This window comes from Caenorhabditis briggsae (assembly GCF_000004555.2).
Source record: "Caenorhabditis briggsae complete genome, chrX, whole genome shotgun sequence".
Lineage (NCBI taxonomy): Eukaryota > Metazoa > Nematoda > Chromadorea > Rhabditida > Rhabditidae > Caenorhabditis > Caenorhabditis briggsae.
In genome coordinates this window covers 5,576,193-5,595,229 of record NC_013491.2, presented here as the reverse complement: position 1 = coordinate 5,595,229, position 19,037 = coordinate 5,576,193, and the positions used below count along the sequence as shown (strand labels likewise).

The following is a 19,037-nucleotide window of genomic DNA, read 5'->3' as shown; positions in this document are numbered from 1 at the left end:
TGAAACGACACAGAAACTAGAGTAAAAGCTTGAAGAGGGGGGTGTAGTAAAGCCAAAACCATGCAAATAAAGGACCTACAGTTCTTATAGGGAGGTACATTTCAGGGAGGATCGGAAAAGAGGGGAACTTTGTAGTTCAAGGAAGAACTTGGTCAAAGAATATGGGAGAGGAAAACGCGACACACATTATTAGATGAATTCAAAAGTTATTGCAGTGTAAGTTTGTAAAATTTTAAGGATTAATTTCGAACCAAAAGAAAAAATGCAAGAAGGAAATAAATCTAAACTTCTGAAATTCATGGGCTCTCCTCCTTCTTAACCTCAGCAATCAAGGTGTTCATATCGGCAAAATTGGTTGGGCTTGTGGAATTAGCAGCAGCTCTGGAGCTCTCAGTTGGAGTTGGCGATGAGCTTCCAGCGCGGCTGTTAGATTTCGAGTCGTCTTCAGTCTTCAATGGAGCTCCATCAGTGATCTCAGCGGTTGCTCCAGCTGGGGCGTTAGCCATTAGCTGAGAGCGGAAAGCATCCATGGCTCTGCTGAGCTGTTGAACGTAGAGAAGTTGAGAGGTGACTGGAGCAACTCCTCCGAAGAATAGGTTCAAAGCATCGGCATTGGGCATTGTCGTGGCAGCGTTGATTGGGGAAGCTGTTGTCACTGGTACAGATGGAGATTGTGATCGTCGGTCTGCATTAGCCATTCGCACTTGTTCACCTGGAAAAAGGATTCAAATAGATCAAGTCACCCATGAACTGTGGACTTACTCAAAAGATGAGCCGCCGCTTGTTGATTGATAGCAGCGAAAATGGCTTCTTGGTTCAACATCATCTGATATGGATTATCTCCGTTGGAGGTCGGAATATTTAGTGGTGCTTGGTAAGGATGGTGTGTACTGCTTCTTTCCTGTTTGCGATATTTGGCTCGGCGGTTTTGAAACCATACCTGAAAAAAAAAGATGATTTGGATTTGAAGCGCTGATTTTGGTGTTTTTTATCGATAGAGTAAAAAATGTCAAACTACCGTAAACACTCTAACAGAAATCTACTTTCAACTTTGAGCTAAATTATCTCAGTTCCTGTGGCAGACATGAAAAAGTTGTCAACTGACAGAATATTTTTCATAATATGACACACATTTAATCAGTCGACAACATTTTGATATCTTACATAGGAAACGAGATATATAAGCTCAAATTTGACAGCTTGGAGCGGCTGGGGGCGTCCTACTATAGTGTTTACAAAAAGTTTTAGGGCTGGAATTTTTTTTTGTATTGTACCGATTCATAAGATATACAAAAACGTATTTTCAGTCCATTGCCTACCACTTTGAATATGTTCTGGAGTCTGAGGTTCGGATGTCAAGTTTCCTGTCACTTAAAAATTTTTGGAATGTGTAAAACAGACCTAGATTGGAAACTTTGCATTCACAGAATTTTTTAAAATTTCCTAGAAAATTTTTTTCAAAAACATCTGTAAATGCAGAATTTTTAATCGACGTCTGTCGAGCTCCACACTCTTGAAAATGGTACATATGAACGAAAATTAACTGAAAACTATGTTTTTGTAAATTTTCGTGATTAATGCAGTTAAGCAAGCCTTACTGTCCCAAAAAGTTTAAACAATTTATTCACAGCTACTGTACATCCTGTAACTCTGAATAGCCTAACTTCTTCACTTCATTTTGAAACTAACATTCTAATATTTTCTAATATTTTTGAATATTATTATAGCATTTTCAACATAACAAAAAATCCTGATTATATTTAAATTGAATTACTCTGCGGATGACTTCCGCATGTTCTCTCTTCATTATAGGATTATACGTTGTGATGTAATCTAATTATAAGCACAGGTAATGTGATCTAGACAAAGACACTAATTATTAGAAGTCCTGCTGGTCCCCCCTGTTCTCCTGTTTTTCTCACATGCCTAGGTGACGACAACCTAATAGATAAGCAATTGGCGTTGCGATGAAAATCGCGTGAAGCAATTTAGATAACATCGCGTGTCCAACTAATTTTTTTCACTACTGCTTGGAATACAAGTACTCTTTCCGTGATATAAAATCCAATTCTGCACAATCTTCGTCATTCCAAAACGACCACATGCGTTTGGGATATGATGAGATCTTCGCGCATTTATAATTTGCTATGCATTATCAAATGAATTTGAGTAGTTGGGCACTTCTACTGTAACTTACTTGAACTCTGGCTTCTGTCAGTTGAACTCGTGTCGCCAATTCTTCCCTGCAAAAAGATGTAATTAAGCACTCGAAAGAGAAGGGATTTTGGGTCCCCCTAGGTTCTTGAATAGCGCACCGGATAGCAATTGTCATTGCTCAATTAGGTCTGAATTGCGACCGGACCTTGGTATTCCTTTTCGGCATTACGACAATTGATCATGCATTGTTTTTGACTACGCGCACGCAGTGCGACACTTAGGGAGAGCCGAGAGCACAAGTCAAATCTCCGTGCTCACGGTAATTAATCCTCAAGCGGAAATGTCTAATTGATGAGCTAACAGGTGGTAGTCCCGCGGATACACGACACATAGGTGGGAACACTCTTGTAATTCGTGAGAATTGTGAGAAGATTGTCATCTTTGTAGAGATACCATCAAATTGAGAATGAGAATGTCAATGTTATTACAAGGTTACAGCATCTAAATTCTCGATCTTTTAATGATGATGAGAAATTGGAAATTTCACTACTTTCCATTCAGCAATTCAAGGAATTTCAATATTTCAAAAATATTTTTCCCTGCTTTTCCCATGAACCATGTTTGAGCAAATGAGTTTGGTGGGATGGTGCTTCCTTCAATTAAAGCATTCATTTGGCCCAGGCAAATACACACCCATACACACGCAAGGGCCCGACACTTGATATTGTGCATTTTGCATGATTGCTTCATTATGAGTTTCGCCTTCTTTCCCTCCTCCCCACTACTTCATTTTTCATTTTGGTTTTTATGAAAAGGTGAAATAATAAAAATAGGGAAAGTCGAAGAAAAAGAAGAGGAGGAAACGACCTTTCTCATTATCATGTTTGAAATTCAGACTGCCATATGGTGGAGAGGAAGGCGAACGCTACTGTTTCGAAATTCAGAATGAAATTTTAATACTTAATTGGTGGGACCCACAGGTTGCCTGATTGGTTTCTGTCACTTACCGAGTGAACACATCTGGATAATGGGTTCTAGCGAACACTTTCTCCAGCTCGTCTAATTGAAAAGCGCTGAATGTGGTACGGTATCTTCTTTGTTTCCTCTTCCCATTATCATCTGGACTGTTCGTACCATCTGATGGAGACCCATTTTCTCGGCCATCAAGCGCAGATGTCTCTAGAATGTTCTCTGGAAATTCAGAATTTAGAAAAGCTGTAAATTATGTGGGAGGTGTACCTAAGGTAGGTGTCTTTTTGCCATCTTCTTCCTTCATATCGTGTTGGCTATTTGTTAAAGCTGCAATTGAGAAAGCTGGTGGAAAAGAAGGAAACTGTAGTGCAGGATTGGCAAATAATTGAGCCTGAAAATAGTTGTTAAGAACTGAATCCTCAAAAACGTCAAAAACCTGTAACTGTTCCATCAAATTCTTAGGAAACTGATTCAAATCGTTGGTTCCATTTCGCAGCAGTGGTGGACAATTCATTTCTTTCGGATCTTTCTGGTCTTCTTTCGATTCCTGCTCCTCTTTTTTCAACTCGGGCATACACAGTGTGTGTGAAACCGAGCTGAATCGTGATGAAATGGTGAAATGATAAGGGAAAACACTGAAAATGTAAGATGAAAGGATGATGATCATGGAATAAGAGAGAAGAAAAAATAAACAAGGCTAAGAGGAGAAGTTAATTGAATCATAAAAATAAAAATATTTGCATTTGGGAACTGGGAAGGAAAGGTGAGCATCAAAAAATTAATAATATTATAATAGGATCCAAGGGTCTAGCTTCTTGAAACACTCATCTTCTATTTTTTGCTCGCTAAGATAAAAATAAGTGATGTGGAAGAGCAGAGAAGACAGAAAAAGAGACCGATGAGGAGCTAAAAAAGTGATGAGAAAATTCAGAGATTTATCTGCTTTATTTCGAGATGATCTATTTGACAAATATAGAATTATAATCAGATAATTTGATTGTGGGCGAAAGGATATGGTAACATGGCTTATCGAATCAACGGAGAAGAAAAATGTAGTGTTATTTTGAATGGTGAGCCATGGTTTAATACTTCATTTACGCACGCGGCGGACAAAGTCTTAATTTTTTCGAATTCAATCTTAAACGGCCGTTTTATCCGCCATCCTCTTGGACAAGCCTTGTCTCATTGAGCGAATGAACCAATCTTAAGAACGGTTTGTTATATCTGGAGTAGCAGAATATTCCGCTGCTGTGAAAACGATAGGATCTAAAATTAGGTTCTCTGAATATATATCTGCAGATTACGAGGATGGGATGTATTTATGAACAGGAAGTGACTTCAATTTTAACAAGAATAAGCCGATTTTAAGGGGCTCTACTGAAAAGGAGTAAAAAACCAATTGACCATATGGTTCGAGTTCCCCTAATTTGATAAAACAATCTCTTTTGAGGTAAACCGCCTGGAGTGAATTTTGTTGAAATTTTCTTATCAAGAAGAGATCAAAAACGGAAGCAGAGACCCTCTGATGCCAACCGAAAATTACAATGAATTAGACTAATTCGATTTGTGTTCGCCTGCCCATCGGGAAGGGGAATCTACCGAGAACGATGAATGGTATCCTCATATTCAATTAGTTAATGTGTTAAAAGATGGCGTGGAATCGACAAAAACGGCAAGGTAGGGGAGAGGTACACATTATTTTCTTGTTTTCCTGCCCGTTCACCTTTTTGGCCCTGGGGTCCCGGGGTAGGAGTCGCTTTTCCTGTATGGATCGAATTACCATTTGGCACATTTTCATTAACTAATGAAATTATGAGAATGTGGTCCCGACCCGTTAAAAGGTGTGATCGCGGGAGGAGACGAAAAATAGGATCAGCTTTCAGCCAGCGAAAATGGAAAATGGGAATAGCAGAATTTTAGCTGTTCTAGTTTAATTCAAAAAATTACGAATTTCCAAAGAACCTGGACACCTAGTTTAGTACGAAAAGACTAGATTGCTGAATAGGTTCATTAATAGATGTGGGGTACCTAGAGGCGGTGCATATATTAAGACGACCCGGTGTAATGATATAATTATTGTGGTTATACTAATTTTCTGTTTTCAAAATGTGCCTGCCAACTCTATTCCTCCGATCTTACTATTTTCCATATGGATTATATGATATGATGTGAGCCAAAAAATGTGCGAAAAAAAAAACTACGGTGAGGATGAGAGGATCTAATTGAATTAGGTTTCTATATCACCCACATAATTCGGATTAACGCTAAAAACGACTTTTTCGGAAATTGGTTGATTTACCGGAAATGAAACAACTCACGGAGTTCGACGACTCACACGTCTCTAAGAGATCATATCACGAGCAAGAATCGAAATTATTTGAAAATACATAAAACTTTTAAGCTAAAAGTTATGATGTAATTAGTCTCTTACAGAAAAGAAGAGGAAAGGAGACAATTGGCAAGTGTCAAACCCTTCCGTGGAGAAAGAGAGCAACACTACACACGCCATTTCTGGCTCCGCCCACTTTTTTGCCATCTCCTTGTGTGTGTCTTTTCCTCCCCCACCGTAGTAGTTTAAGGAAGGCCGAGTTATTGGAGATACCTGGAGACATTTCAAGAACTTCTAAAAGTGTTATTACAATGTTTGCAGAATACAGTAATCCCCCATGTATTAGATCCTTCCGGTTGTCTATTGTCTTTATTTAGGCAGTGATGCAACAGATGGGGAAAATGAAATGCGTGTAAGGAGGAGAGGGGAAAAATAAGGTAAGACAAGAAGAATGGGGGGGGGGGGGGGGGTAGATGTAGAAATGCAAATTAAACATTTCAATAATTTGAAATGAGGGTTCTAGTTCATAGAATATTGAAAAGATGTGGATGGAGACACTATTTTTTTTTCAAAAATCCTATTCCAAAAAATTTATGAATTCTGGATCTCAAATTTTATTCAGAAGATCGGAGAGTTACAGTACCGGTCAATAAGGTATACAAAAACATAATTTTCAGTTGATAAATTTTCAGATTGCTCAAAAACTAGGAATTCTTTGAAATTCTATAGACGCGAAATATTCAACCTAGATCTATGTTACACTCTTCCAGCCGAGCTACAGACTGCTGAAAATGGTAAAAATGACATAAAATGAATTGAAAAATGAGTTTTCGTATATCTTCTAGAGCTATAATGTACATGATTCTCAGACATGAAAAGAATTTTCCCAGACTCTCTAAAAAATGAGTAAATTAATAAACAGTGTGCTACACCGTTTGAACAAACCGGAACTGTTTGCAGAGGTCAATAGGCAAATGTTACGGCAGAAGGCCGGACTGTATGCCTGTCTCGACGGTTTACGACGGACCACGCAACACAAAAACTGTTGCATCGATTCCGGAAGTATCAATGAGCCGCCGCCAATTGACCCGAGTACTTTCCCCCATGCTGTGCACGGGTTACGGTGTCTCTAATCCTATTGAGCAGAAAATTAAGTTGAGGGGAGGGAGGAGGCAACTGTCTCGAGCAGAGACAGAAATTCTACACTTATTGATATCAAATTGGCGTGGAAAAGTTTATTTTTAATCAAATCTAAGGGACAGATACTTGAATGGCTCTTATTTCCCAGAAGTTATCCTAATAGGGGCACTAGGTCAACATCCGGAATGGATGGGGGTGGCACATGGCCATTCTCTATGTTTTTTTATGACCATACTCAATCAGGAATTATGACAGGTCTGATGAGATTAGGAGGTAAACGGAAGCTAAGTGGATTAATTTACTGCTCTAGAATTTGTCCAAATTTGTAGATGATTTACTACTACTGCAGATTTTGCAATTGAATTTGTGCATCATTCTACATATATTGAGAAATGAAACTAATTAGAAATTAGCAGAATTTCCCGGCCCGGAGGGTCCGCCGCAAAAATAGGTACAGTATTAATTCCTAAAAACGTCAAGCAAGCACATTCGATTTGCATAAAAAATCATGTCTTCTCGAGGAAGAGCGCGCGCATTTTCACAGTTCACATTTCATCTGCCATGCATTACAAATCATCATCAGCTCCTCCTCTAAATTGTGCACATCTCCTTCTTGTAATGACGACTAAAATTCCAAGAGCCCCCTGTCTATCAAATTCGCGAGAAATGTATACATATTTGTGTGAAGGCGTGGTGATCTTTTGAGAGGGATAACTAGGAAAAAATGAAAATGGGGATCCGCAAAGGAAGAAGGTCCATGAAAAGAACCTAATCGAATTAGGGGGGAATCTAGACACCTGACATCATCTATCTACTGGTGCGAATTCACTTAGCACCTGTGACACGGGCATAGCATTCCGTCAGGCAAATATCCGGAAAGGGATGAGCACCTCAAAAAGAACAATAGGCGTGAAAAATCGAACCTAGGGGAAGGAAGGAGGTTTTAATTAGGTTATGGGAATGGGAAACAACCTCTAAAAAGGAAAAGGACTATTTTTACAGTAGTGTTCTAAAGATAAGCATCTAGAAGGGCGCCATCATTTCGCGAACTGTCATCAATCACAACCAATTAAGTGAGTATATTTGAAAATGAGGAGGAGGAGGTTGTGTTTGAATCCTTCTTGAAAGAATAGGAGGATGGATAAAAAATCAAAATGTGTGGCGATTCGGATCAATTCAGAAATGAATAGAGAGAAAACGCCGCTATAAAATTAAGGGATTAGAGGATGAAGAAAGTTGGAAAGGAGGCTGTCCTCGATTCTGTTACGGTCAATTCGTCGCCTATTGTGCATAGCAATCCGATTGAGGATAATTAGCAAAAAGACAGGGAGAGCGCTACGCTTACTCATTTAATTGGCTAGGCGATGAGATCCACGCGATACCTGTCTTTTCCTTATCTCATGGTCAGCATCTAATTTGGTGTCGTGTGTTCACAAGCAGGTGTGAGAATGTGAGAACTCTCCGTTCGCTGAACGATTTTTTTTTCGGAAATTTCGAAAAATTCTCTTTCTTCTCGTGTTACGCGGCAATTTAGGACCATTGGGGTCATAAATGGCCTCACGTTTAGATGTCTCTACTATAGAAATGCATAATAATGGTTTATTTGATAGTTGTAAGGAGCTGAGGATCCGCGATACACACATTTATATTGCATTTGATGACTTGTTTAGCCATTTATGAATGTTTTTCTCTTCTCAAATATATTTTTGAGACTTTACAACAAAAAATGAAACTCCTTTGGCGCGGAGGAAAATTTTATTTTCCAATCGGGTTGTGTCAAATTTTCCGTAAAAGCGGACCACGATTAATAAAACATTGGTCTAAGAGCGTGCGGAGCATCAAATCAAAATTCATGCGCCGTGCGCGCAATTTAAATAATATTTTGGAGCCATGACAACGGGGGAAAAACTGTTTTTCTGCCCAAATTTCCCAATATTGACAAATTGAGATGTCCTGTGAATGATGATTGGCGAGGAAAAGGAGGAGAACTTGTAAATTAAATGAAGAAAAAGTTGACATGAGAAGAGTGGAAGATTAATGAGAATCAGATAAGACGAGTCTTGAAACAGTGTCACGAAAATTTTGGAATATTTTTGATTTCGAAAAAGAAGAAGAAATGGAACTATGAAAATTTTGAAGAGGACTCTCACTACTATAGAAGAGAATTGTATTTTCTGATTTACGTAGGCATCCTTGTGTTTTGCAATATTACACTAGAAAGTTTTTTTTTTGCTCATTTTCGAATTTTAGGCTAGAAAGGGGAAGTTTTTTTCTCGCAAAAGTAGTTTTTTTTTTCGAAAATCGAAAGGGTCCTTGAAGTTCCATAGAAACCAATTTTTTGCCAAAAATTCTTATCGATTTTTTGACACTTTTTAAAACTTCAAGTGCCTAAATGTTAAGGAAAATTTACCTTGTCATTCCCATTCAGACAAATAAAACCACTGAAAACCACGAAGACTTATCGATTTGACTCTTCACTTCTCAAGTGTGAGAAGCAAGCGATAATAATTATTGGGAAAATATTTGAATTTTCGAAAAAATAAACTTTCATTCGATTTCGCGAGCCCCTAGTGTGATCTAATGATGCCTGTGAAAATGTACTGGCAAAGTGACTTATGAAGATTGTAACACGTGAGAAATTGGACGCTACAATACCCATTCGCCGTGACGTCTTTTGAGTATTACTCTATGACTAGGCGTGGTTTTTGATAGATACAAAGAGTTTCAAACACGAAAATTGGATTTTGGATGGATTGATGAGGTGGATGGTAGGGAATTGAGGGTTCATGCTGTTCAAAACAAACAATGAGAAAGAAACACGTGTAATAAGGGAACGTCAACACTTTGTGGACCCAGATTTCGATGGAAATTTCAGGATAGGTTAATAGTATTACATAATAGACTATCTGGACATTTATGAAATTTAGAGAAACCGCTTGCCAGTTTCAACCGAGTTATATTGATTTAAGTACCGGAAGTCACGTTTTCAGAGCAAAAACAGTAATTTTGCGCTGCTCGGAGGTTCCAAAATTTGAAAGTTGTAGCGTTATACTCAGAACTTGATGAAGTTTCTTATTTCAAACGTTTTCTCAAAAAGCTGGTTTTTTTTTAGTTTTTTAATAAATGCAAATTCTGGAATTCTAAAATTTTAAAACCGGAATGTTCCGAAATTTGCGAATTCCGTATTTCAAATTTCGGAATTTTCAAAATTTCGAAAAATTCAAAAAAGCCATTCCGCACATCCCTGAATAAATGCAACTGATGGAAAATAATTGAAAAAGTGGAAAATCATTTTTTTTTTTGAAAAAATTTTGAAAATAAAAAATTTTGTTCAATTCTCAATCGAATCCTACAAAGTACATGTTCCAAAACACCCTAAAAATTAAGAAATCGTGTTCAAAATGTTATGTTTTTGCACTAAAAACGCGATTTAACTTTCAGAATAGTCCAGATAGGCTATTCTTAACTTATTCTGAATTTCTCAACAAACTCTGGGCTCACAAGGTGAGGAAAAAACGTGTATAGAAAAAACCAATGAGCGCTAACAGGGGAAGAACTTAAATAAGACAGACACATTTTGGAAAAATAAAGGAAGAAAATCGACAATTTTCCACTCTATCCAACGAGTAATTCGATTCATTACCGAACCGCTCATCGCGGCGGCACATCTTTTCGCGCTGGAATAAAAAGGTGCTCATTCGCATCATTGTTCTCTCTTTGAAGTGTTCATATGAGGCGGGGAAGTGAGAAAAAATTGAGGGACGTAGGGAGGGGTAAATAAGGAATTTTAAGTATTCTGATTCATTTCCGCTCTTGATTTTTAACTAAGCTGATTACTGTGTGTTCACACCAATACTAATGGGACACAAATTGAGCCAGAATCAATATTGAGACGATGAAAAACAATTTTGATTGGAAATTTTTACAAGAATGATGTGATTTTTCTAATACTTAAAATTTTAAAGGTTTCTCCTAAATTTCACAATGTCGTGTTTTTGCCCCTCCTTTTGCTCTCAACGCTAACAGTTTAGGTGTGAAAATTCAGCGCGCACCTAAATGCCATGTTAATTGGGCTTATCACAGATTAGACACTTACAGCCACGTCTGATAAGAGCATTTTGGTTCAAATCGCATCCAAATGTAACAGTTGAGTGTGTTTCTCTCTATCTTATTATTTACATTTGTACTCCCTACTTATAAGGCACTAACGTTAGTGTCAAAAATCCTGTGTACTTATGAGTGTGTTAGCAAATTTGATTTGATTACACATGTGGGGTGGTGAAAAGAAGATTACGGTAGGTTTGATAAGAAATTCCTGGGATGGCAAAGGGAGGAGCAGAACTTCAATTTTTGGGAATGGGGTGGGTGAAGAACCTTGTTCTCTGAAAAAATAAGGAGAAAGAGGTGTCAACTACCATTTGGGTGAGAAAAGGGGAGTGGGAGGAAAAGAAGGAGGAAAAAGTGGACCCTTTTTCCATCTCGCCTCAAATAAGATTACGTATTTACAATCTCAAGATATATAATGGCCGCAATTGAGGAAATAAATCATTTGAGGTGGTCTATTAGGCGCATTTTCGACATGCGGCACTGGAGCCGGGTCCCGTTTTCTCCTTCATAGAGTGGTGGTCCCCCTCCCCCCACCCCATTTTCTTTGTTACCGCATTAGTACCTGAGAAGGGTAAGTTCGTCTATTACATATAATTGAGAGAATGAGGCTTGGAGAAATTTGAGTGAAGCTCAAATACTGGATTGAAAAATTAAGAGCAGGTCTAAAAATTTGAAAAAGTTCGAACTTACACATTAAAGGTGGGGTTTTGTTCATAAACTTCTCCTGAAGAGTTGAATCTGTGGAGCCAACATTAAATGTGCCACGTTGCTACGAGCTGAGCTACGGTGAAGCAAGATAGGCTACGGCAGCGCTAGCTGAGTTACTGTAGCTATATCTAAGGTACGAGGGCGCTAGTCGCCACGTCAGAATACATACCGTAATCCTAAAAAATCTAGGAAGAACATCTTGTCCTTTAAAAGTAGAAAAAGTAACAAATACTGTGAAATATTAAAAAAAAATTCGCAAAAATTTTTTATGGAATTTCTCCTAAGAGGAACTTTATTTTCCAAAAATGGAAATGCCATTTTAGGGCTTAAAATTGAAAATACTAAACAAATTTTGTAGGCTCGGAATCTGAAAATACGAGTTTTTCGAAAATCTCGTTAAAATTTTTTTAGAAAAGGCTATAGCAAACTATCGTATTTTTCGAACACATTTTTGAATATTATTCTCCTAATTTTTCGATTTTTCGAAAAGTATCACCGTTTTTTTAAAATTGTATATTGGTGAAAAAGAAAATATAGGAAATAATACTTTAAAATAAGATCAAAAGAAACGGTAGTTCGCTCTTGCACCTTTAAAACAAATTTGACAAAATATCCGCTCTCAACCTTTCAGCAATATCTTTTTTTAAATTCACATCATGGAAAACAGTTACAATATTAAAATTTAACTAGAAAATTGAATTTTTCAGCAAAAATAGACCTTTTTCGAAACATCTGTAAAGTCTCAAGACTAGCACAACAGTGTACATATACCGAATCTATGTCTCGGCTTTTTTTTCTACCAGCTGACCAGCTGACGAAAACCTGTAAGATTCTGAATTGGCTAACAGATTCAAAACTACACACGAACACAAATCGAGGGGTTCCTCAAAACATGATGAGCAGTTTTATGAGGTGCCTGTCTCAAATATGAAATAAATGTCGTGTTGAGACAACGACATGAAAAGATGATGATGAAGAAGAAGAAGAAGAAACGGCTGCTCCTTCTTCTTCTTCCACACCGAATGCTATTATTGGAGTGACACGACAAGCGTTTGATTGAGAGGTTCGCCGTGCTGCTTTTTGGGTGACCCATTCTCCGAAAATGGGTGGCGATGATGATGAGACCGACATGAAAATGAGCCATTATACCAAACAATACCGTTTGTTTGAAACGAAAAGGTACTTGAGAAACACACATGGCAAATTAAAGGGTGCTGAGGAAAGACGAACAGGTGATTATTCTCGACCCACTGGCGCCCAGGGTCTTCTTTTCTTTCGGAACATTTAGTAGGCTTAACATTAGAAAATCAGAAAAGATGAAAAGTCAGAAAAATATCTAATTAGTCTAGAAAACAGCCGAAAGCTCAGAACAGGTGAGCTAGGAAACCCTAAAAAGCAATATGTTCCACGAAAATGTTTGATAAGTCTAATCTTTTGATAAACATGGGTGGTCACCAATGTCCGAGCTCAAACATATACACACTCATCTATAAGTTCTCTAGATTTAAAAATGAATCACTTGGCACACAAGGTACCAAATGAAATCCGCTAGAAAGTGACTTATAATTGAATATTGGAAAAGAACTAATAAGTTGTCTAATTGAGAACAATAGAAAATAAGAAGCTGACCAAAACTTCTTCTTGCACACCGCCCTCGGCACCCCCACCACTATTCAAAGAAGGCTTAAATCAACTGGAAAATATGTGCGCGGTCCGGATAATTCTTCTCTAATTACTCATATTTGCAAACAATCGACGGCGGAAATGGTCAGAAGATTTAAGAAGAATGAAGAGGGGGGATAAGGAATTTACTACTGTATTTTTGCGGGGTTTCGCTTTCATATCTCGCTAATTACAGAGTGTTCGATGTGAGACAGCTGAAATAAGAGTTTTCTGGTTCACTGCGCGACGTCTTGTTAAACTGTTCAATTGAAAGAATGGCAGAAGAGGAAACTTATGCTATAATCATCTAGTATTATTGTCTACCGGAGGATTAAAGAAGGGGTTTTATTTGTCTTAAATTACATCAAATTGTATTGGAATTACTGTAGATATTGTCCCGAATTTGAGGAACCAACTCGGATTCTGAATTGGAATAATTCAGGTTACGGTGGATTCCGAATCTCTTATTTAACAAATCTAGAATCCTGAATTCTAATAACCAATGCCTATAATGTGTGATTGACTTCAAAATTTGTGAAAACTGAAATTGCAGCTTTCTTTGGTTAATAATAAAACATGTTAAAACGAAACTGCTGTTCCCTTGATGATTTCTTAATTAATTTGAAAAAAAGCTGCGTCTCATATTTCTCAAATTTTGAGTATTTTTATACAATAAACTAAAAAAGTGCAAATCGAAATTTCCAGTTTTCTTTGAAATTAGGATACTTCAATAATCCATATTTTCTTGTCCGGCCCGCTGAATTTTGTGCCTAAAATTTACTTCAAGGCGCATGAATCAAAAAAGTATAGAAGCTTTTGAAAACGGAGAAAATTTGGCTTAAAATTATAATTTTCAAAAATCTTGAAATGTTTAAAGGCGCAAGACGCCAATATCGCTGCCGGACTTGAATTTTTTCAATTTTCAGTTAGTTTTTGACCAGTTTGATCATTTTCAGGCGTCTGGAGCTCGGCTGTCAAGTTTTCGATCACTTTGAAAATCTTGGATGGTGTAAAATATACTTTTTTTGCATCAACATAATTTTTGTGAAAATTCCTAGTTTTTCAGCTATTTGCCGTTTTTTGAAAAACACCTATTTTTTCGTTTTTAGTGCAAAAAACGGACCAAAAAGGAACGTCTTTCAGAAATCGGCAAATAACTGAAAAAATAGGAATTTTCGAAAAGTCTGTAAATGCAAAATTTTAAACTAAGTTTATTTCACAACCTCCAAAACTCAAAATCTGATCGGAAACTCGACTTTAAAAATTTTGAAAAAATGAACTGGGAGATTTCCCAACCTGCTTCCTCTGACTGTTGCTACAGTAACCCTGATCACACTACAGATCCTTCACTTTCCAAACACCTCGAGGTCTCGATTCAAGTCAACTACTCTACTTGAAAAGGATTAGCATAATTGTGCCATTTTGAGCCAATAACCAAAAGCATTCTGTCATTTCGGCTTTGTACGACATGTTTGATGTTTGAGGAATTACACGAAGATGGGGGGGGGGGGGGGGACCCGTTTCCCGTTTAACCCATATACCACTTTCTTTTGGTTTTTAAATGATGATTCCATGTGTGCCTATTTTATAGAAAGAAAGGGGGAAAACTTCTCATGTCTCGGTATTCTTCACCATCAAAAATTGAATCCATGGGGCTCATTTGGACCAGCCATAAAACTAATCGTAGTTTCTACTCGGAGAGAGAAAAAAGAAAAAAGGAAAACAAAAGATTAAATTTTGGAGGATTAGAAATGATTGCGCAACAAAATCTATGTAAAAGTGAAATTCTTGTAATAATATATGGGTGTAAACGAAGGAGAAGAAAAAGGAAAAATGAAGGGGATGAGCATTTTCCAATATGTGCGCTTATGATTAACGGATGACTATCATCACTATCTTGTCCGCACCTATTCCGCATACATGGCGGCTCTTTTGCTCATTCCTGAAGGACGTATGATGGATACTATGGCAAAAAATCGAAAGAAATGGATATATACAATTTTGTTAGAACAAAAAGATGCCCCGATGAGAAAACCGTGGGGCGAATCAACGATTTTTCTGGAAAAATATGAGAGAATGAGTCATAAGTGGGAAAGTCAAAATGTATGAATGACAATAAATCGAATTATGAAGAATGGTAGAGAAGTAATGTCCACAAAACACAAGGAAAACGGACATTCGGATAGGTGAAGAAAACGATGAGATGATTTTTGTATGACAAAGCAATTTAAGCAGGTGCCAATGGTGCAATGGGGCGTAGCGATGAGAAGAAGGATGAAGGATGAACAACACAACGCTCATTATCCTAACATGGTATTTCTGAGGATGGGGAAGGAGGCCAAAAATGGCAATTGGGTCAGTTGTTTAGAAAATCATCATCATTTCTCCAAACACCATCATTTTTCACACCTGATTTCACTTTTATTGGTTCATAGGAGGAAAAGTTTGAGAGGGGGTGGAAAAGGATGATGTCGGTTACGGTAAAAAACTAATTTGAAAGAAAAACATCTGTGAGATGCTTTGCGTAAAATTGATTTTAAAAATAACTTTTTAAAGATAGATATTGAAAATCAGTCGAGTTAGAGCTGAAACCATCTTCTTTTACATGCTTTTTGATCTCAATTATCTCGGCTTCTATAAGCGATATCAAAAAACTGTATACAGAAAAATTTTTGTCATAATATCTCTTGCATTTGATTAGTTGACAGATTTTTCATATCTATTTGAGAAATTGAGATATTTGAGCTCAAAATATGTGTATAAGGTAAATAAATCTTAAGATTTAAGAAGAAACTCTAACGAATAAGATATTGAGATAAAAGGAACGGGTATTATGGTTCCGGTAGATTATACATTTTATTTGTTAACACATTTTTTATATTTCTTATAGGAACCGAGATAATTGAGCTCGAAGTTCAAGTAAAGAGTGACATTCTAATGCAGCCAAAGATTCGGGAAGAAACTCTATCGAACGAATTCCAAAAAGTGAATGAATGGGTAATGTGGTTATGGTAGGAAAGAAAATCAAAAGCTGGGATATTGAATGGTGGAATATAATTTTTAAAGAAACCTCTGCCAAGATTGCTCATCAAAAAATCCATCAGTCTAGTCATCCTGTACGCGCTTTAAACTCAATTATCTCGGTTTCAATGAGAGATATCGAAAAACTGAAAACTGTTAAAATGTTTGTCAAAAAATCACTAATATTTCATTACTTAAGAAGTTTTTGATGTCTGTTTGAAGAACCGAGATAATTAAGCTTAAAGTGCACGTATTTGATGGGTTTCTATTAGAGAAAATACGATAGATACCGTTCATGCTCTAATCTCATCTTGTACAAAAACTTTGAGCTCAATTATATCGGTATCTGTGATATTTATATATATATATAGATATATATAAAAGTTATCAACTGACAAAACGTTTGACATAACATTACTAACATTTTATTAGTTGGCCAATATTTGATATCTCTCGCAGGAATTGAGATAATTGAGCTTAAAATACATGTATAAGATGGCTTAATTTAAAGATGTAGGAAGACATTTTATCAAAAATTCATCTGTGATGATTTTAATCAAATTACTCACAAACATATTTTTCGAAACTACTCACCCTCTCAAAGACGTCATCAAAATTCACTTCTTTGCAAGTGAATTATTAAAATTATTAAGAGTTTATTAACGGCTCAGAACACAAAACCTAGTGTGACCTGACTCCGGGCGCGAGACCTAAGAAACTCTTACTGTAGATAAGAGAATTTTATTGAAACAAATGACATTTAGGCGAAAAAAACAACACACATCACAGGCTAAACGAAGCGTCACCTAAAATGTTTGAGAGAAAAAGTGTTCAGTAGTGGGGTCATGCTTTCACAGCCATTTATCCCCGGCTCCCAATTGGCGAAAGGAGGTGAGAAGTGCGAAATTGGGGCGCGAGAAACCGGATTTGCATAAGGGACCCCACTATTTTTATTTCTTCCCTTTCTCTCCAACTTTTTAAATTGAATTGACCTACCATAACGTCTTTAAAACTGTAACTTTTGGGAAAAACGCTGAAAGGAGTCGTGGGACCTTTTTCAAGAGGGGTATCCAAATAAAAGAGGGGGAGGGGCACACACACATTTGGTATGACAAGCACACATAAAAACGTGTGAAATTGTGAATTGTGGGCGTGGTTTTAAGCCTCGACCAATTGAGAAGGAGCGACGCCATGAGTTGTGTACGCTTTTGTGAGGAGAGGGGTTTAACTTAAATGGGATAGTAGAGAGGGGGTAAAAGTTGCCAAAATGAAACAAATTTTTATAATCCTTCGAGAGTTAAAAGAGTTAAAGGAACTAACAAAAAAGTACAAAGTGATCCGAACAAATCAAAATGAAATGTGAGAACATGGCCAGATATAGAATAAATGATTTGTTTAAAGGAAGATTCATCTCTCATGGAGGTGCGGGTGACACTTCTCCTTCCTTTTTTTACCCCCATACAAATCGTCTCCATGTCATATCATCCGCTTCACTTTGATCATGTATCATGATGATTCTACCCTTTACCTATCCATCATTTCATATATTTTTTCCCTCTCACACACTTCCCATTTACTTTTCATTTTATTATCTTATCTCGACCGTTTCGTTAAAATAACACGGACCCACACGAACCGGTTCTCCCCTTTCCTCACTTCATCGAAACTCATGGCGCAGTATCAAATTAGTACTACACAGAAAAGCGAGAAAATTTCGACAGATTATCACACCCTTTCTCCCCCCTCGTGTCTCTCTTTGTCTCTCTCTCTCTCTCTCTCTTCCTTGCCTCCTAACACTAATAAATCATCAATTCTAACCCTATTTGGACCCTAATCACGTTATCAATCGTTTTAGTGTACATCGATTCAAATATAATGCTGCATACGGTTAGCGCGTCCAAACATAACGTGTTGCGTGAGCTGCAATATGACAAGAGATGAAGCCATATAAAGGGAGTAATGTGGTAGTAAACGAATGGGGAATAAGAATTATACCCGTACACAGGTAGCAATGAATCTCAAATCAAAACCCCGTAGTTATGTTCCTAGGGGTCTCATGTCGTGCTTCCTGACAACCTAATATGTGTCAGTTCTTACCAAAAACATGTAAATCAATCAAACCTCTTCTCATCTAAATATCTTTTTTGTTTTCTTGAGAAGGTCCCCCCTTTTGAAAAAAGGGGTGAGTATCATTTTGGGGGTCCCACTGTCCGGTTGTACCAATGAAAAATGAGCTTCGGAATATGATCATTCGCCGCAACTCTTTGTCTTTTCCGCTCCTCCTCCCTTTTTCGAAAAATAAAGCTTTGCTTCTAACTAATCACACCCTAATACCTTTCGGTAAACTCATTTCGCAAACATGCGTACAGATCCTTATCTCTGTTAGGAATCTTTCCCTCTTCTTCTATTGAAACATGACTCTCAAATGAAACCCCTAAGAAATTCAAGGAGTCTGGTAATCCTTGATTTAATAATAGAAGTTTTGAGTGTTCATTGGGTTTTAATAGTTTTTGGAGAGTTTGATGAAATATAGAATGATTCTATTGGAATGAGGGATTTTGTTAAAATGTGAGGAATACAGTGAAAAATGAAACGGACTCAAATTTTCAGAGAAAATTGAATTGGTCAAAACCATTTTTTGTGGATTACTGTAGTTTTTTGGAATGAAGGCAAATTGCATTTTTTGTCAAAAACTTAGTTCAAATCTGGTTTAACACAATTTTCTGTATTTCTCTAGTCCCTAACTGTCCCTTTTGAGCTAATTTCTCTCGTTTTCTGTTAGAAATAGGGGAATGTAGTCATCTGGAAAAAAAAAGTATAATTTTATTAAAAATATTTTGCAAGGTAAACATTTTTTGAACCGTAAAAACCAAAATACTGTATTTTCACAAAAACCAAAATACCATATTTGCTCTGATGGAAGTCCACAATAAACCGTCAA

General features: G+C 37.1%; 1 protein-coding gene across 1 annotated transcript; it reads right to left on the bottom strand.

The window, feature by feature from the left end:
* Positions 1–296: 296 nt before the first annotated feature.
* On the bottom strand, positions 297–3,703 carry Cbr-alr-1 (the record flags this gene model as incomplete). The annotated part of the gene is made up of 6 exons (XM_002643979.2): positions 297–712; positions 763–940; positions 2,198–2,243; positions 3,165–3,348; positions 3,397–3,520; positions 3,566–3,703. The coding sequence occupies 6 exons, from the start codon at positions 3,701–3,703 to the stop codon at positions 297–299; spliced, it is 1,086 nt and encodes a 361-aa protein (XP_002644025.2).
* Positions 3,704–19,037: the final 15,334 nt, after the last annotated feature.